Source organism: Desmodus rotundus, chromosome 10 (assembly GCF_022682495.2).
Source record: "Desmodus rotundus isolate HL8 chromosome 10, HLdesRot8A.1, whole genome shotgun sequence".
In the NCBI taxonomy this organism is placed as follows: Eukaryota; Metazoa; Chordata; class Mammalia; order Chiroptera; family Phyllostomidae; genus Desmodus; species Desmodus rotundus.
In genome coordinates, this window is record NC_071396.1 from 96,710,970 (window position 1) to 96,730,705 (window position 19,736).

The window sequence follows — 19,736 nt, forward strand, 5'->3', positions numbered from 1 at the left end:
ATTTATATTTTTATGGTGCCCAGATGTTTAATGCAAGGGCTGTGCCCCTGACATTTTGGATAACTTGAATTTCTGTAAATATGTTCATTTTTTACAAATATCCACTCAGAAGTTGGAAATGCATACACCATTTTGAATATATAGTGATACATTTAATAAAATCACATGGACTCTATCTTTTTCATTTCTGTATTCCTAGTATTGAACATAATACCTACCACTATCAGGTTCTCAGTATGAATGACAGAAGGGAAAGACAATGTTTCTGGGTGGCCTTGATGCAAGTGGCTCCTCCAAGTGGCTTGCATGATAAAGGTGGCTCCTCCTAGAGCCACCATTAAATCCATGGTCTTGAGCTTTGTATTTCCAGCCAGTTTTATCAAGTCAACCTCATGTGAGTAGTGAGGCTCCGAGGTGCCGATCCACAGTTACAGAACTCTTAACTCTCATGGCAGAGAGTCAATCTGACCGTTTACACTTAGAAGAACACTGTCAGAATTACCAAAATACAGGGTTGGGTCTTGGTAAAGGAGTCTCCTGGGGAAAGAAAATCCACATCTGGAGACAGCTTGATGAATAGATTCAGGGTCAGGGTACACATGTAGATACCTAGATTTAGTTGAAAAGATAAGGCAAGGCAGAGGTGTGTTGAAGACAGAAGATGATGTTTGGGGTTATGTCATGGGAAGGAGCTAACCTGTATCAGGGTTAGAGTCTGGAGCTAGTTAAAAAATTACTGTTCTCTAACATTTGTGACATTTTAAAAAGATTTTATTTATTTTCAGAGAGGGGAAGGGAGAGAGAAGGAGAGGGTGAGAAGTTTTGACCTAAGAGAAACATCAGTCAGCTGCCTCTCATATGCACCCCAACCAGGGACTGAAGCCACAACCCAGGCATGTGCCCGGACCAGGAATCAAACCAGCAACCTTTTGGTTTGCGGGATGACGCCCAACCACTGAGCCACACCAGTCAGGGCAGAATGACGTTTTATGAACGCAGATTCAGTAACACCAAACCAGAGCAGGGTCGAGACTGCATCTCGGGCGGGATACACGGAGAAACTCAGGCTCCCTGCAGACTTACAGATGAGAACAGGAACCAAGCACCAAGGTCATTAGAAGTCAATGGTTTTGAGTCATCAGGTCAAGAACCAGGCTCTGCCCTGGCTGGTGTGGCTCAGCGGGTCGAGTGCCAGCCTGCAAACTGAAAGGTTGCCAACTGGATTCCCAGTCAGGTTGCAGGCCAGGTCCCAGGTTGGGGGTGTGTAAGAGGCAGCTCTTCAATGTTGCTCTCACACATTGACGTTTCTCTCCCTCTCTCTAGCCCTCCCTTACCCTCTCTCTAGAAATGAATACATAAAATATTTTTTAAAAAGCCAGGTTCTGGGGTACATTTTGACTAAAGAGGGGAATGGGGTTAGAGGGTGGTGGTGAGAAACAGCCTGAGCGGTAGCTGGGGATCAGGAAGCCCTGGAAGGCTTGGGGCCTGCAGGAGTCTGTGGTCAGGAAGGACCCAGCCTCTGGACGAGTAAGTTATGATCTGGAGTTCTCTAACAAGAAGATGCCAGTCCGTGCACAGTCTTGTCATGAGTCAAAACCAGCACTGTTGAATGGAAATACAATGTACAACATCTGTGATCTCACATTTTCTAGTGGCTGCATTTTAAAAAGTAAAAAGACACCTGAAACGAATACAAAATAATATTGAATATAAACCATAATTAAACAATAAAATTAAAATAAAGTGAAAAGAAACAAGGGAAATTAATTTTAATAATATATTTTATTTAACCAGTATATCCAAAATATGATCATCTCAACATGTGACGCCAGGCATATTTCAAGTGCTCAAAAGCCATGTGTGGACATTGGACTCTAAACCATGCTAAAGGCAAGAGAATGAAGAACTCTGTAACTACCTTGTATTTCCAAGGTCACTGAAGGCTTTTGTTACTGTAACAGCTCACATTAGTTTCTAGTATTACAATTTACAATTTAATGTCTTAAAGAACAATGTTTTATATCCCAGGTTTGATTCTGGGCTCTACCTCTCTACCCATGATCAAAATAAATGTCCTCCTAAAAACCGATTTTGAGAAGTAAATAACTAGGTACCTAGGAGGCACTCAACAAACTGAGGCTCATTTCCCTTCTCTATTACTTCAGTCGTTACATCTTTTATTGCTTTTTCCTGGAGGAGTTGTTTAGCATCCACATCTCAGCTCTGGGGGCTTTTATTTTTCTCCCACAACTCCTCAACCTCTAACATCTACACTTCTTATCACACTCTGACATCTGGGATGCACTGACTCTGACCTTCTCCTTTTTATTCTTCTGTAAGCTTAAAACATTAAAGAGGCCTGCTTCTCTGGTTTGGTCGTAATTTGGTGGAACAGAAATCCTTACTGGTTTCCAACACAAGTAATGAATGGCACCAGCCCTGAGCTTTGTGTTCGGATACTGAATCCAAAGTAGATACGTTTCTGTCCCTCGTGAAATCTCTGTAATCATTACCTTGAATCCTACATTCTGTAGAAAACTCCAGTTTACTGATTTCCAGACCTAACCCTACAGTTCCTGGACCTAGAAGAGAGGGAACGGGTCTGTAAACTGACTGAGAATTGCCCTGACCAGTGTGGCTCAGTTGGTTGGGTGTCATTCTGCAAAGTGAAGGTCACTGGTTGGATTCCAGCCAGGGCACATGCCTGGGTTGTGGCTTCAGTCCCTAATAGGGGGCATTGGAGAGGCAACTGATTGATGTTTCTCTCCCTCTTTCTCCCTCCCTTCTTCTCTAAAAACAAGTGAAATCTTTTAAAAAATTAAGTAAATTGACTGAGAATTGCAATGTGCACCATGGAACATAAAACTGTATCCTTCATTACCCCTGATCTTTCTTCCATCAAGTGCCATCACAGACTATAGCATGTCAATCATCACCTACTGTTAACCTTTAGTGGTTTTATTCATGAGCAAGTTGTTTCTGCAATTAGATAACAAGCAACTTGAAGGCAGGGAACAGACTTCTACTGAAGGGTAAACGTCCCAGAGTCTTTGTATTCACACCTGTATATCCCACTGGTGCTGCACACAGCAGGTATAAGCAATAATACCCTTACAATTGCCTAATTACACATGGAAGTTTGCTAGCCTGTTGAAATACAGGTGCATGGACCAAGGGCCTAGGGTCCTGTGCAGGATCCATCAAATGCCGCAGCAGGCAGCATTTCCCTAGCCGCCTGTGTCCACCCCAGCCTTCCAGGCAACCAACAGTCCTATTGCCATTCAGGCCTGGAGGAACACTTCTGTTACAGTTGAGTTCACAGAGGAAAGGCTCCATAACAACTCACAACCCCTCACAGGCCAACGCCCCTCCCACAGACAATTCTAGGGCTCCAAGACCAACCCAAGATCGTAGAGCTGAATCACCACCAGCCCAGATCTGATTTCCTGCCACCTGGCCCAGCGCCCCTTCCGGTGACATACACTCCACATCGCAAGGGATGACCTCCTTCGGGTGTCTTGGAGACTGAAAACCCTCAAGATCCCAAGTAGTTACTCTCCAAAAACAGAATCTAAATATTAGAACTGACGCGGGGGCTGGGGAGAGGGAGGCTGTGAGGGCATGCGGAAAGACGGGGTATGGAGACGACCTTATTCTTCCTTTCATAATTCATCTCCAATGCATCAGGCACCTGCTCCCCTTGAGAGAGCCCCAGCTGGAGGCCAGGTTCGCTCTGCTGGGCCTGGAGTGCGGCAGGATGCAGAAAGTGGCAAGGTCCTGCACACGGCCTTGGCCCCCGCCCCGCCATGTCCCGTGCTTACCACAATCACCGCTTTGGGAGTGGGGCCCTTAATCTCCCGCTGTACGATACCAAACCGCTGGCTGTACATTTTCAGTCCCCTCGGAGTCGGGGTGGTACCCGCCGCAGTTCCCTAACCGTAGTAACCTAGGTACTAGCTTCCGCAACGCAGGAGTCTGGTTGTCATGGTGCGCCTCCCGGGGGAAGTGGGTGGGGCGGAAGTTGGTCCCGTCACCATGGTGACCGCGAACGCTGCACTTGCTACTTCCTCTGGGACCCAGGGAGGCCGGTTTTCACTCATACCTTGCTCAGGCCTCCTGCCGACCTCCTCTAGGGTTCATCAGAATGGCAGAAAAGAGCCTTTTACCTGAAGTGAAGTTGAAGATCTAGTAACATTCCACTTGACTTTGCTGTTTATATCCTGAAATCGGTCTAAGAAGCATTCTGTGGAAAGGTTATTAAATTTTGTGACCATGTCTAGGTTAATCTGGATAATGTAAACCATCACAAAACTACCTTGTTTTTAGTTCTTTACAGTAATTTGCAAGGTATTTCCACATAAAATGTTTGAGCCTCACAAATATAGGTTAATGGAACAGCAGGTATTATCCTCATTTTATAGCTAAGACAAAGCCGAGAGACAGCCTAACTGCCTTGTCAGCCTCCCCAACCAGCAATGATAAATCTCTCATTACTACAATCGTATTGCACTGGTCAGAAACCAGGGCCTAGATTTGGGACACTCTAGCGGGGAAGGGCAGACCAGATGGGAAGGCTGGCAGTGCAGTGACATCAATGGCTGGGCACAACAAAAACCAGCAGTCTGAGTTAAGGATCACAGTGGACCTAGGTCAGGACATGTGGATCAGAAGTGCAGATAAAACAGGCCCTGAGAGTCCGGACCCAGACATGGAACCTAGAGGGGCCCTCAGCACAGGTGGAGACCACTGCTGTAACTCCAGCCAACAGCAAAGTGGTAGTTAATACCTTGAAGCCCATAAAGAATCACTTTGCCACTCTCTTAAGTGGGGGCAAGTACGGACCACAGAAAAAACCAGTAGTCACCTGTCGTGTAACAGTAACTGAAGTACAACTACTGTGCCTACCATCTTAAGGTCGCAATTTACTGTGTATTAGCAATCCTTAATCATTTGTAATACACCCATTTCAGATTTTGTATATGGTACGTTTCTAGATTTAGATTGCATTTTCTCAACTGCTGGTCCAGCTTTTCAGCCACAAAATAATGTATCTTCTCTTTTATTAATCTTTTAAATAATTTTATCTTTTTTTCTCCTATGCTGCTTCTTTCAATTGCAGTTCAGTAAAATGCTCGTTTTCATTTACTGCTAAGAGTTTATGTAGCCTGAAACAAAGAAAGAAATTAGACGGTTGTCTCGGTTCCCTGGATGGAGTCCTGAGGGGCAGCCAGTTCCTTGATCTTCAAGTCCCACAGGTGCCTGGCCCACGGGCTGGTCTGGGTGGAACCACCCCAGACACCACACACTTGGGGAAGGGAGGTAATGAAAACACCCTCAGCAAGGTGCTGGTGTTTGGGAAAAGCCACGGAGATTCAGGGACACCTATAGGGCAGCCCAGAGGTTGTGCAACCCAGACAGTGGAAGACAAGACACCTGGATGCCCTCAAATGTCCCCAGGGTTGGTCCAGAGCTTGTCATGCTGCACCCTCACTCTGGGCAAGCCCCACAATTTAACTCCGGTTTGGTTTTGCCTGATTTCACCACTATGTAAATCAAGGGAGTTGATTTCTCTTAGGTTCAGCTGAGGCCACAGTCCCGGACCGTCCAGGCCAGGGATGGAGGGCAGGCAGTGTTTCCCAAGCCCAGGTGAGATGACCATGGTTCCCATGCCCCTGGCGGGCCTCTTCAGAGGGTGGAGGGGCCAGGCTTGTCACCTGGCAAGGTAAGCCTTGGCCTTCAGCCAAAACCCCATGGAGGCCTAAGAGAAGTGATTTGCCCAAAGTCCTTGGACAGAACCTGACCTTTATCTTGCCACCCACTACTCCACTTTCTCAGAGGCAGTCAACACTGTTAATGTCATCAAGACATTCCCAAAAGCAACACTAAATGTATGAATCAGTAAATGGGACAATAAAAATCATTTAAAAATAATTTTAAAATTAAACAGCTTAGAGACAGAAACTATATTATTTCCAATTCCTATTATGCCCCAACAAGGTCCACACAAGGACTGACCTCCTGATCATTTCCTGAATTCTCTATTTTCACCATTAAATTCCATTAGAGTTAGAAATCCATTCACCATTTCTGATACATATTGATGTATTCAATAAAATTGCATGGACTGTTATCTTTCTCATTCCTGAACTCCAGGATTAAGTGTAGAGCCTACGATAGGCCAGTTTTCAATACTTGCATGACAAAAAGCTGAGACCTGCTTTTTTACTGGGTGGGCTCAACAGAATTTCTGCGCTTGCTGGGTCACCATGAAATCCATGGTCTTCCACTTTCCATTGTAGCTGTATCAAGTTATCCTCAGGTGAGCAGTGAGACCCTTGGGGAGCTGATTCATTCAGGGTGGCTTTGTGATGCGTCACCTTGACTAGTCCTATGTTTCCCAGAACTCCCTTCCCTGTACGCTTCCAGTTAGGACGAGCCACAAGAAACATTTTACGTGCTAACTGGAGGGCAGAGGTGAAGCAGTAGTATGTTGTTTTTACACTCTGAAGTGTGGAGTAGGGGCACAGGCACTGTTGCAGTTCACACGTTGTCATTTATCTGCTGGCTCACCTTCTAGGTGTGGGTCAGCAGCCCGGTCTGCAATTGCCCCACCTTCCCCAGAATCTTCCTTCAGCTTCTCAAATTCTTAGGCCAGATGCATATTTAACTCTGGTGAAAGGCACCAGCTTCTTCTGCAGGACACCCACATCATTGAAGTTGGAGGTGGTGAGACAGTGACATGGGTTCCAGGCCATCTGAGGGGGGTCCAGGTTCTGCTTGTGGGCGCCAATGTGTTCTCAGTCTCCCACACTTTATATCCATGCTCCCTTCCCAACTGCCTGCCCTACAGACTTCAAGCTCCGACATGAGATGCGAAGACGACAGCCTTACAGAGACTGTTTAACCAGCTCCCACAATTGCATATAGTGAAATCCCTATAATAAATCCCGTAGAACAATATACATATATACATATATATAAATATACATACATACATATATATAAAATCTTTATATTAGTGGTGCTGCTTTTCTAACTGTACCCTGATACACATGGTAACCAGACTCTTATCTCATCAGTCAGAATACCAATCAAATAATTTCACTTAGGACATCATTGCCAAAATTACCAGAATACTAGGGTTGGGTGGTTGGACCCTGGGAAAAGCAAAACAGCAGAAAATTATCCAGTGGGCTCTGGGTGAAGTAGGTAGGAGCAGGCAGAGGGGCAGAGGACTCATGAGTTAAGGTAGGGGAATGGTTAATCTACATGAGAATTATCTAAAGCTGCAGGGCTGGAACTGGAATAAAGCGAGGGAGGGACATAAGATACAAAATTTAAGGGGGCACACACTCAGTCCCAGCCCTATAAAGCTGGTAGATAATAAACCACGTCTAATCACGTGTAGCAGTATGCAAAGTATTGGAAAGTGAGGCAGGGCTCAGCCAAGACTGGCCCTCTGACAGGACCTGAAGCAGGGACTCAGGCTCCTGGCAGACAGAGGCTGAGAACAGAAACCAAGCACAAATGTCAAGGGGCAGGGGACGCAAGTTGTCAAGAAAGATGAGCCAGTCTGGAGCTTTACTTCAAAAGACTACTTTGGCTGAGGAGCAGGAGTAAGGGAAACAAACCGGATGGACAGCAACCAGTGGGGAAGGGTGCCCTTTAGGGTTTGAGGAACCCTGTGCAACACCAGAGGCCCGGAAAGAACGCAGTCTCTGTGCGCACAGGCGCTCAGACGAGGCAACCACATCCACACAGCCTCAGCACTCCCTAAGCCACACCAGAGACAGCATTGTCAGGGATTTGTTACAATGCTCAAAGTAATCCACCTTGTTCTCAGAGTTGCTGGAAACTTCTGTTACTACATTATTACATCATTGAACTCGGGATTACAGTTTACAGGTTAGTGGCTTAAAGAACAAGGATTTTACAACCTGGTTTGATTCTAGGCTCTATCAATACTAACTGTCTGACATCGGAAAAGTTATTTAATTTCTGAGTCTGTTTTTCCATCTGCAAAAATGGGCAAAATCAATGTCTTCCTAAAAAGACCGTTCTGAGAAATAAACTGGGTCCATAAGGAAGAACTCACCAAATTGCAGTTCCTTTCCTTATTTATTCACATTACATTTTCAATTGCTGTTTCCCTGAGGAAATGTTTAGAGACACTGCCAGGTCTCACCCAGAAGCCACTTAGTAGTATTTATGAAGATGGCTTGTTTAGGTTGTTTTATGGTGGCTCTAATTCTATCCCCCAACCCCAACCCCAGCTCCTCCACCCCTAATATCCAAACTCATCACTCTCGGGCTTCTGGGATTTGCACCAGTTGGAGCAGATGCACCAACTTTCTACTCTCTCTTCCTTTCTTGCTTACTTCCTCTATAAGCTCAAAGGACTGAACAGGCCTGCTCCTCTGGTTTGGTGGTGGGTTTTTCCAGTTCCTACTGACTTCTACACAAGCCCTGGCAATCGCTCTATGGTCCAGCCTCTGAGTAGATGGATCAGTGTTGTCTCTCATAAAGCCGGTCTGTAAATGTCACCTTGAATCCTACAGTCTGCGGAAGCCTCCAGTCTACTGCTTTCTAGTTCCAGGTTTTTTAAGGCCCTTGGACCTAGAGAAGAGGGAGCAGGTCTGTATGTTGAATGAGGTTTGCTAGGTACAAAATGGAGCATCACAAAACCTTTTTCTACTGTTCTGTGTTGGCCATCCACTTCCCCTTAATTATTCCTTCTCTCCTCTCTTCTAAAATCTTCCATTTCTAACATAGCACATCATTACTTTCTCCGTTATACATAATGCATAGGGAAACTGTTTCCCCAGTTAGATTATAAGCTCCCTAAAGGCAGGAATCCTGAAGGGTAAGCCTCCCACAATCACTGTATTCACTGCTGTATTTCCCACACTGCAGTGTATGCAGCAGGGACTCAATTGGTAGCTCTGTAATTGCCCGAGTGCAGACAGAGGGGTTTCTAGCCTATAGAAACTAGTTTGCAAAACAAAGGAATCCAGGTGCTGAGGCCAATTGTTTATGTTGCCTGTGTCTGGGGCTCTGTGCAGAGCCTGTTTGAACATTCTGCAGGAAGCAGCATTCCCCTGTCCTCAGCCACTGCCCCAGTCCTTAAAGGCGCCTATCTTTTATCTTCTTGCCAGGCCTGCAGGGACATTTCTGCACAGCAGCTAAAACTGTTAATAACCTCGACAGGCCCAGGAAAGGCTCAAGAAAAACAGCCTAACCCCCTCCACGGAGGATGCTCCAGGAGGTGCAGAACTAGTTCAAGATCACGCAGTAGTATGTGGAGCCAGATCTCCTGCCCACTTACCACTGCCCAGCCCACCTGGTCATCTCTAGGAGACGCTAAAGGCATTGAAACCCCCAAATGATGATTCTATGAGAAAAAATTTAAAGTCTGACCCCTGCTAGTTTTTCTTAGGAACCAGGCTTTCCTGCCTTTTTTTCTTTCTAATCTCATCACAGGGCACCAAGTCCTCTCAGCTGACACCCCACTCCCTACCCCCAGGCGAGCCCTGACCTGGACCTCCGGAAATCTCTAGGGATCTAGGTTTGCTCCTGGATACCTCCTCACTGATCATGCTCTGTGCAGTGGTGTGGGGTCTTTACCTACCACTGCACATGGCAAAATACTGGCTGTACTTTCAAAACTGAAGGCCCACACCTGACCGGCACCCACCCATCCCCACCCCTCACTATGCGGGGCACACCTTGGCAACCAGACTGCTGTATCCCGGAGGCGGGTTCCACCCAGGCTGAAAATCTCCGTGATCTGGGGAAGAATTAACATCATGGGTCAACATGGCTGGTGAGGTTAAGCTGGGTCAGGGCAGGGTGCGGTGTCCCCCAGCACTGACCACTGGCGTGCCAGCCCCTCCTGCCTCCTCTGGGGCCGAATCAGAGGCGGAGTCATCCTTGCTCTTCTCCTTGTCCTCCTCAGGGTCAGGTGGCTCTTGCTTCACACGTGGCAGGCCTTGGTCTACTGCCTGGGAGAGGTGGGAAATGAGCAACAGTCAGAAAGGCAGGGTGGGCCTCAGGAAAGAATCTCTACAGGCCAACCTGTCACGGTGCTCATAAAGCCCACTTCTATCACATTTCAGCACAGAGAAACCATCCCTTTCCTCACAGATTTCCATTTTTCTGTTAGCTGGGCAGCAAAGCAGGCAAAGCTAGTTGCCTGGGGAAGGCAGGGTAGTTTTGCAAAGAAGCTGCAATCAGCACACCTATTGCTCTGCACAAAGAACCATCATCATGGCTCACCATCACTCTGCTCACAGATCACCCATCACTGACCCCCACCTTGCTGGGGCAGCCAGGCAGCAATACAGGAGTCAGGATGGCTGTGCCCGGTGTCCAGTCTTCGTGGGCATCCGCCTTCTCTTGCTTCACCTGGGGTAAGGCCACAACCCAACTCAGGCCAGGGCTCTGGGCCTCCTGTGTGAAGGAGGATGGCAGCAGACTTGGTCCCAGCTTCCTGGAACAAGGCTGGATAGGGTTGGGAAGGGCAAGATAAGGTGGAGCCCTCACCTGTAAGCGGGATTCTGTGGAAGCTGGGGTAGGGCCGGGCACCTGTACAGGACTGCTTGCGCCCTCCCGTAAGAACACAAGGTCAGTGCCAGGTGGGGGCAACACAAAGCCACTGCCTGCCTCCTGCTTCATTGGAGTCTGGGCATGTTCTCGTCGCGCTGTGGGAGTGCCCAAGGGGTGCTTCAGGGTATGGCCCAGATGGGGCCGTCGAGTAGATCCAGGCCTCTTTCGACGAGGGTAAGGTGGGGGCGACCCTGCCCCATCCTCGGACCCTGCCCAGACACTTGGCAGCAGGCGCTTCTGTGAGGAAAGGTGGGGTGTTATGGCCACCTGATGCAATGACCTGACCATACCACTCCGACCTGACCAACATGCCTGCTGATCCCCCCCATTAGTAATGGCCCAAAATCTGCTTACATATGAACCCCACATCACTGAGCCTCCTAGTCTCATTACCAATGCCAATGCCACCCAGATTTCTCATTTACTCTGACACAAAATCTGCTAATCCTTGACCAAACCCATTGCCCCATGTACTCCTCTGAAGCTGCAGGACCCCTCTGGCCTCACTCACCTACATACCAGGTCTATCCATCACTCTCAGGCACTGGGGGACCTGGCCCAACCTGTCTTGCCCATCTGCCCCTTCCTGCCCCACCTACCATGGCAAACTGCAGGCACTGGCGCCAACGACACTTCTGGCGTTTCTGGTTGCTGCCACCAAATTTGGGCTTGTCGCAGCAGAAGTCACAGTGGCCACAGTCCATCCGCCGCAGGCAGGCTGCACAGGCCCCACACTTCCGGTTCTGCCTGCGGTTTGTGTAAGGCTGCTGGGGGACAGGGAAGGGAGTACAAGGGTGCCGTCACTAGGACAGTTACAGTACCATTCCTGTTGCTTCTCCACTAGCCCGTGGGAAGGAACTGGTCGCACAGTAGTCTTAGCCCTGACTCCCATTAGTCACACCTCAGTGTCTTGTCAGCCCCACATGAGGCATTACCTTATGCCAGGTAGCTCTTGACACCATCAGCATTGTGGCTGCTCCAGCACAGTTCCTCTCACTCTATCTGCTAGCCCCCACTAGCTACCAAGACAGCATCTTTGACCTTCCCACCTCCAGCAGGACTTTGCTGACTCTCCATCAGCTCCTATCACCATACCTGCTACATCTACTCGTCCTATGTAAACTCTGGTCACTGTGTCAGCTTTTCCTCTTGTAGCCCCACCAGAAAGTTGTTTCATCTGACATGAGGTACTATCAGTGCACCTGTTGATCCCATATTAATCCCTCCCCCACTGTCTGCTCATCCCATACTAGTGCCCATTACTGTGCCTTGCTGCTTCCCTATTAGGCCCAGTGCAGCATGTGCTTCTTTGGGCTTAACCAAGGGCCATGGGAGAACCTAGGCTTGTCCAGGTAAGATGGGGCCACTCACTAGCTCGTCCTCGTCTATACAGTAATAGATGAACTCGGCAGGTGGCGAGGGGCCCAGGGCTCTGGGGTGCTGCAGAGGCAAATGGGGTGGGGTCAGGGTAGGTACTGGGTAAGATTAGGGTTGTGCCTTCCCCCTGCCCTCCAGGGCCTCACCAGCTCTGGGGACTCTGGAGGCTGCGATGGGGGAAGCGGAGGCAGTGGCTGGGTTCGGGGGCGCCGCCGGGCAGTCATCTTGGAGTCACAGCCTCCCCTGCGGCGACTACGTTTCTTACCCTAGGAGAAAGCCAAAACGGTAGTTTAGTTTAAGTTTGGTGGCACCAGGCAGACACAGGACCCTCCCCGCCCAGGAATGCAGAAAGCATGCATGGGACAGACAGGCAGAGTGTGGGATGGGGCACTCACAGCAGGGGGAGCCACAGCTAGGGGAGGGCGTCGTTGACATCGCTGATGGTGGCGACGCAGGCGGTGGGCAAGATGCTGGCAGACAGGAGCAGGTAGGTGGAGCCAGGAAGGTGAGAGTGGGGTGAAGGAGAAAAGAAGACATGAGGTGGGCAAGGCCAGTTGAAAAGCAGCAGCAGCAGCAGCAAGTTTAATAGAAGAATGAGCTCTGCCCCAGCCCTGGCCCCACCAGCACCGGCCCCTCCAGCCTGACTCACTCGTAGGCAGCGCCGCTGGACGCACCTCCACTGGCGCCTGAGACCAGGGCGGGGAGGGCGAAGGCAGACTCGGCAATGGCCACAGTCCTCTCGGGTCTGACAGCCCCGGCATACTCCACACCCTCGGCTCTGTGGGGGGGCCAGAGGCATGATGCACAGGGCCAGGGCTATGAGGGCCAGGGGGTAGGGTTAGCCTTGGGCCCACCCCATCTGCCCCACTCACCTTTTCCACAATCCGCAGGCACCGTCTCTGCTCACACTTGCAAAACAGCCCCGAGGCCACGTCATGGGGCAGCTGCAGAAGGCAGGTGGAGCAGGCCCCGCAGTCCTCAGTTACCCGGCAGGCTGAACACTCTCCACAGCCCACACGCTGCCAGGAATGGGTGGGGCAAGGTCACATGCCCAAGCAGAGTGACTCCAGGAGCACTGCCCCTCAAGTGTCTGCTGACCCTTATTAGTTCCCACCACCAAGGGCGCTAACCCCCCATTTGCGTCATCACTGTATCTGATAATTATTGATTAGCCACCATCACTGAGGCCACCACAAGGTCTACTGTTCCTGTTAACCTCATCACTATGTCTACTAACACCTCCTTACCTCCCATTACAGTCTACTGACTGTAGCTAGCTCCCTACAAAATGACTCTGACACCCTCTGGATCTATTGCCATTCCTTCAGACAGTCTGTCAGCTCCCATCACATCTTGCTCCCACCATACACTTGTGAGGAGGGGGCAGACTGTGCTTACCTTAAACATCCTCTGCTCTCGGTTGAAAGCAATTCTCTGAGCTGGGGGGAAGGAGACATAAGAAGAGAAGGGGAAAGGGAGCATCAGATATCTGACCTTATCCAATGGCTCTGCCCCAACATCTATCATTCAACCCCCAGCCCAACATTGGACCTGTACCAGCTCCTATTTCCCAATACCCTAGGAGCCACTCACCCCGGCAGTCCTTGCACAATGTCTTGAGACGCTGCCTTCGAGTACCATCCCCTGAGAAGCTGATTCCACAATTCTCACAGTACCTGGGATAGAGAACATGAGCGTGGGGCCCTAAGTGCACCGCCAACCACAACCACCTCCCACTTGGCTCACTTTAGGCCAAAACTCACCCAGGTGCAGGGAGCGAAGCTGGGGCTGTGTTAGCATCAGCCTTGGTCTCATCCCTTGGGGCCTCCTTTCTGACCTCAACTCTCTGGGGTCCAACCTGACATTTCCCAGCTTTAACTGGCTTCGAAGGCTTCTTCCGCTTCCTGCTAGGGACAGCCTCAGAATGGGCCTAGAGATGAGAGCAAGGAGAATAAGAATGTAGGTCAGTGGGTGGGTATTAGGTGGCTCAGCCACCCCTGCATCTGGGTTCCCCAACTGTGTAGTACCTTAGGGGCTGGATAGCACAGGATGCCTTGCTTGAAGTCGAAGAGGGTGAGGTCACACGCAGGGCCCAGGTATCGGGTCAGCTCAACCTTGCTTCGGATCCTGTCTCCTGTGGGGCTGGGAGTGGGCCAGGAAGAGTTGGTAGGCAGGTGGAGCCACTACTGCTCCTCCCATACAACCTTCCCACCAGGAGGTGAACAGGCCTGCAGGGCTGGTGGAATATAAAAGGTAGCTTGGGACCTGCCTGACCAGGCCCTACCCCAACTAACCCTGAACAGGAAGAATATTAAGAGTATATAAATACCAAAAGGTATACAAATGTTAATAAATAATATAAATACAAGTGAATATGTATAATTATAACATATACTACTAGTGGTATTCTATATGCCATATTTTCCAGACTATAAGATGCACCAGACCATAAGATGTACCTAGGTTTTAGAGGAGGAAAATAGGGGGGGGGGGAACCCTCCACCACCCCCACCACCCCGCAAGCCAGGTAAGCTACATTTGGACTGTAAGACGCACCCCCATTTTCCTCTCTAAAGAGGGGTGCATCTTATAGTAAAAAATACAGTAAATGAAATAAACACAAATAGGAACAGAAACACGTTAAACAACATGTAAATGTATTAGCATTACACACTAAACACACAAATAAGAAAACTTACAAAAAAACATGTTTCAAAAGATACATATGAAAATGTACATACAAATACACATGCAAACAGATGTGTAAACAAATAACTACTACATAAAAAATAAGAGTTAAGCAACTGATATTAGGACACAATACTCGACAGGTCTCTTGTACTTCTCCAAGTCCTGAAAGAAGGCATGAACTGTCCTTTACAATTAACTATCTTTTCAAGGTTGTTTGTACAACAAAAAACCTTGGAAGACAAGACAAAGGGTCTCCTTTTAGAGCAAAGGGAAGACACCCTTACTGTCCTAAACATTGTAAAAGACTGGATTCCAAATACACAGTGACAGAAGACAGTTTGACTTTGGGTGGTAGGCGCACAATGCAGCATGTGGATCGTGTGTCTTGGATATGGACACTTGAAACCTATATGGCCATGCGAACCAATGTCATCCTAATAAATTTAATATAAAAAGGGGGGGGGACTCAGGGTTCCTTTCCTACAACACAACCCAGTGCATATGCAGGTGCTAGTCAGCCCTCTTCACGTCGCCCTGTGGGAACTGATATTCAGGGAACTAGCACAAAAATGACGTCATTCTGGATACTGCTATTGCTGAGTAAAACTCTTTCATCTCTGATCCAGGAATCTCGTATCTCCTACCAGCATCCACAAAAAAGTGACATACTCACTTGTTATCTTGACCTAATTACAGTAAAATCTCTAATCCTTTACAGTTCTTGATAATTGCTTAAGTTTGTAAATGTTGAAAGTTTTTTTCTCACCAGAGGACATTTTCCCCCCATTACTTTTAGACAAATAGGAAGGGAAGGGGGAATATGGAGAAATGAGAAACATCAACTGGCTGCCTCCTGTATGTACCCCAACCAGGCCGGGGACTGAATTCACAACCCAGGTATGTGCCCTGACCTGGGACTGAATCCACAGCCTTTCAGTTCACAGGAAGATGCTCCAACCAACTGAGCAACACCAGCCAGTTTTATACATTGTAAATATGTGAATAAATGTACAACTAAATATGAGTAATATAATTATATTTGTAATTTTATTATATTCTTCCAGGAAAATAGCAAGTTAGACAAAGTTCAAGAAGAGTATAAAAAATTAGTAACTAGTACATCACTAACATATCTTAAAATATCTTAAACCCTTAAGTGTAAATTGTTTATAAAGATGTATGCTTATGTATTAGAGTCAAAGTGTCACTATTCAGGGTAGTTTTACATTCACCTTTAACACTGGATTAGAGAATACAGAACCAGTGCTCCTAGTGGAACTACAGGTTGGGTTCCTACGGGCCTCGGATCACAACATTTTTGAAAACTGACCCTATGTAACCTTGTTTTATGTGTGTTTCTCTTTAAAGAGACCCCACTTAATATATCCTTCTTAAAAATAATTAACTGCTTGGTCTTTGAATGACGTAAAGACAGAAGCTGTGGAGTCCGTCTGCCTTATATAGGTTTCTTTGCCAATGTCACCGTAAAACAAGCCAGTCTCATCGGCATTGAAAATCTATTCTTCTACATTACTGTTTTCCTATAAAACACGTAGCAGGTATTTTTTAAAAATCTTCCACAGACTCCTAATCTGCAGAACCTGCTTTGCATGCAGCTTTCACGTTTTTCACAATGTATCACCTTTTGAAAAGCATGAGACAGGTTTGACATTTTCCTAAACCTGGGTAACACGACTGACTGTCAATGTCCTTACCTTTCAACCTCATAATGCTGTACACTACACTTTCATCGCCGATCCGCAAATTTAGCCAGTTTTCCACCTTTTCTTTAGCTTCACCACATACTATGCATGTTACTTTAGCACTTTCTAAAGCAGCCTCATGTGCAAATTGGTACATTTCCTCTTCTTTTTCTAGATGTACTGCATTTTCGATTCATCGATATTGAACGCACAGCCAACGGCACTGCAACTCACACCTGAACAAATCTTATTTAACATGTATTTTTCCTACAGCACATCACAGACTTCTTGCCCTTCTAACACTAGACAGCACTTCATCACAATGCTTGGGGGCCACTGCAAACAGCACAAGAATTTGAAAACACGACCGTAAGTAGACGGTGAGAGGACCTGTTGACAGTACAAGTGCTGAAATAAGAAGGCCTGGTTCTACACCCGGGGACACGTGCATCAGGCGACTTAAATTTTTCTGCTGCTCTGTGCATGTCCACGAATGATCGTGAAAGCACAGCTGAGTAATGACTTTAGGGATACAAACACATTTTGGTGAGTAGGTGAATTTGCAAATATGGACTCTGCAAATAATGAGGATCAAATGTATATGCCTAATTTTAGGTTAGCTGCACCCATAAATTTAAACACACACCTCGATTTCACTCTGCCTAACCGGGCTCAGGCCAACCTGACTCTGTCCACAACACAACCAGTACCTCTGGTAATAGGTGTCTGAGCGTCCACAGGTGGCACCAGACTTGCGAAAAACCTCACGGCGCTTCCAGCCCGGGCCCAGGGCTGGGCAGTCCAGCCATTCCTCAGCCATGGGGGACAAGGGAAGGAGCAGCAGCCTGCAACGTACAGCGGAAAACGAGAGAAACTGAGGCTGTAGGAGGTGACATATTGTGCCCCAGGCCACACAAGCCACTGGTATCTATTAATACTTGTCCAAGACCCGAGGCCTGCTATAGGCAACTGGCCAGTATAAGGAAGAGAAAACCCCCACTCTCACTAGTTCTTCCCTGACCTGGGCCTTGTTTACAAGGCTTGAAATTCCCCATCGTCTTGACCTGGTAGCCCCATCCTCAACCCAAGGGTTCCCCTTCCTCACGCTGAGCATCCGGATCCCCTATTCCTCCCCATCCTCAGCCTGAAAGCGCATCATTTCTCCCCACTGCCAACCTAGGGACCTTCCATTCTTCCTCCTTATTTCTCCCTGTCCTTGGCCCAGAAGATATTCTGTCTTTGACTTACTGGCCCCCTATTCCTCTCCTTTGTCACCCTGAGACCGCCACACTCGCCACCCTCAGCTCAGGAGGCTCCCGTTCCTCTCGTCCTCAGACTGAGGTCCCAGCACTGTATGTCAGTGTTCTGATGCCCATTCGCTCCCTTTCTTGACCCAGGAGTCCCCAGTTTCTTTCAGTCTTTTAACCCTCCCATTCCTTCCCTGTATGATGCCCTCTTATCCTGCTTCCAGTGTTACCTCGATTCGGTTTCCTCCGTGTTCTCAACCAGAGTCCACACCTCCGGTACATCCTGACCTGAACAGCCCCTCATTCCTTCTGCTCCTCAGCCTGAAATCCTCCCGCCTCATTTTCTCCATCAGTGTTCTGAGCCATAATTCCTCCCTAATCTCAGGTTCGGAACCTTCCTATTCCTCTCTTCTGCAGCTAAAAAGTTCTTTTAACTCCTTCCTCTCAGCATCCTCATCCTCCATTCCTCTCGTTAGTCCGAAGGCCCTGATTTCTTCCCTCAGCATTCTAAACCCCCATTCCTCTCTGTTCTTGTCCCAGGACCATGCCATCCCTGTCAGTGTTTTGACACTCTATTTCTCCTCGTCCTCCCTAAGAGGCCCCGTCCCTCCCTTTCAGCATCCCAACGCCCCCACTTCTTTCCGTCATCTGCCTGAGAAGCCCTCATTTATCCCCCTCAGGTTCTGAACAGCCATTTGTCTCTCCTTAACCTAAGAGGCCTCGATGTCTCCTCTCAGCATTCGGATCCTCCCTCATTCCTACAAGTTCTCGCCCAGGATCCCGACACTTCCACCGGCAGCGTTCTGAGCCCCAGTCCCCTCCGTCCTCCGCCTAAATCTCCCCATTCCTCCCGTTCAATATTCCGACGCCGCCATTCCTCCCACTCGTCGGCCTGAGGGCCCTCTCCGTCAGCGATCTGAGCCTCACTTCTTCCCTATCCTCCGCCTAAACGCTCTCCACTTCCACCCCCACGACTGTCTCACCAGCTCGGCACCGGGCCGGTAGCTTTCGTAGCTCTAGGTTCGCGGACCCATGACGAGGGTCCCGCCTGTGACTCCCGCCTTGCCCTGCTCCTCTTCTTCCTCCTCTGCAGCCGCTCAAGCGGTAGCTGTCGCCGCCGCCGCCGCGGCCGTTCGTTGCACCCGTAACCGGAAATCCGGGGCCCGCCCCCAGGGTTCCGCTCCAAAAGAGACGCCTGCGCGCTAATGCCCGGTTGGCGCTTGCCCTTAACAGGGAGGACCCCGCGCCTGCGTGCTTTGTCCCGCAGCGGCGCGCGCCCCTGGCCGGGTCTTGCTGCGCTTGCGCGCCGAGGCCCAAATACGCAGGAGTCCCTACAGGAGACCCGCAGCCCCAGCGCTTCTCGCTTCGCCCCCCAGCGAGTTCTCGCCACTCCGCCCACCTCGTTTGCGCCTGCGCTCTCCGGTCCCAACCGAAGTGGGCGTGGAGGATTGGGGATGGCCCTGCGTTCGCGGTTGCCTAGACGGTCTCCACCAGGAGTAACCGGGCGTAGGAGCGAGGAAGACTGGGGCTGTGCCGGAGCCCTCCTTTCCCACCTCTCGCCTAGGTCACGCCAGTGCTCTCCAGCCCCCGCGGAAACTCTTCCTCTGGACTATTGTGTCCCGCTCTCTCCACCCCGCTGCACAGTTGCAGAGCGCGCGGAGACAATTGGCGGCGCGCGCTGGCCCCTGCTCCTTCCGCGGGAACTGGGGAAGGGGGCGGTGCCGCGCTGGAAGTAAACAGGCCAGGTCGGGGCTACCAACCGCTGAGGGCGCGCCAGTCCCTGGACCGGACAACCACGGCCGGCCGGGTGGAGGTCCCAGGACAAAGTCAGTGGACTCCTGCTGTATACATGCCCCAAGAGAGGGGCTTGTGAGAAAAGAGGGGCCTTGTGCCCGTTGTTGAATACACTTCCGGCCTGGAGAACATCAACGCTCACACAGGGGTGGTAAATCAGCCACACTGCGTGAGTGCTGACTGTATACCACTGTCTCAAAATGAGGCGGTGAATGTAGATCACTGGGCTGCCCGCAGCAGGTCATATCCCCACAGCCCACGGGGGGGGGGGGGGGGACTGGCACCTAGTGGGTGCCAGCTGTGTATACTCACAGCCTAC

The 19,736-nt window shown here is 49.3% G+C and overlaps 2 protein-coding genes across 23 annotated transcripts in view; both read right to left on the reverse strand.

Moving 5' to 3' along the window:
* Window positions 1–5,735, reverse strand: part of CFAP53 (cilia and flagella associated protein 53) — a 33,454-nt gene extending 27,719 nt beyond the window's left edge. For 2 of the 4 annotated variants that reach the window (XM_053912286.2, XM_053912285.2), the window contains exons 1-2: window positions 3,822–5,735; window positions 219–537 (exon numbers count right to left, since the gene is read on the reverse strand). In XM_053912286.2, coding sequence (XP_053768261.1) covers window positions 219–347 — 129 coding nt within the window. In that variant the 5' untranslated portion in view covers window positions 348–537; window positions 3,822–5,735. The remainder of the gene's footprint in view (window positions 1–218; window positions 538–3,821) is intronic. The other 2 variants (XM_071219550.1, XM_024580269.4) reach the window with 2 other exon arrangements.
* Window positions 5,736–5,917: 182 nt separating this feature from the next.
* MBD1 (methyl-CpG binding domain protein 1) lies at window positions 5,918–19,297 on the reverse strand. 19 transcript variants are annotated; one of them, XM_053912282.1, is made up of 17 exons: window positions 18,607–18,767; window positions 17,087–17,221; window positions 14,010–14,124; window positions 13,746–13,912; window positions 13,576–13,658; window positions 13,381–13,421; window positions 12,855–13,001; window positions 12,632–12,760; window positions 12,378–12,452; window positions 12,129–12,248; window positions 11,977–12,045; window positions 11,205–11,372; window positions 10,543–10,842; window positions 10,315–10,449; window positions 9,873–10,001; window positions 9,726–9,787; window positions 5,918–6,844 (listed from the first exon to the last, which is right to left on the reverse strand). In XM_053912282.1, exons 2-17 carry the CDS (start codon window positions 17,194–17,196, stop codon window positions 6,709–6,711), a joined length of 1,986 nt encoding a protein of 661 aa, XP_053768257.1. In that variant the 5' UTR covers window positions 17,197–17,221; window positions 18,607–18,767; the 3' UTR covers window positions 5,918–6,708. The 19 variants fall into 19 exon arrangements, with proteins under 19 accessions (XP_053768257.1, XP_053768259.1, XP_053768258.1 ...); XM_024580259.4 differs by lacking the exon at window positions 5,918–6,844 and adding an exon at window positions 8,022–8,616 and having other exon boundaries at window positions 11,205–11,369; XM_024580260.4 differs by lacking the exon at window positions 5,918–6,844 and adding an exon at window positions 8,022–8,616 and having other exon boundaries at window positions 10,315–10,404.
* Window positions 19,298–19,736: the final 439 nt, after the last annotated feature.

Coding starts and splice junctions, on each gene's coding strand:
- MBD1 (XM_053912282.1), bottom strand. CDS start 17,196: ATGGCTGAGGAATGGCTGGACTGCCCAGCCCTGGGCCCGGGCTGGAAG. Junction 13,422..13,575: donor ATTGTGCAAGGACTGCCGGG/GTGAGTGGCTCC, acceptor CCTTCCCCCCAG/CTCAGAGAATTGCTTTCAAC. Junction 12,046..12,128: donor CTCCAGAGTCCCCAGAGCTG/GTGAGGCCCTGG, acceptor TTGCCTCTGCAG/CACCCCAGAGCCCTGGGCCC.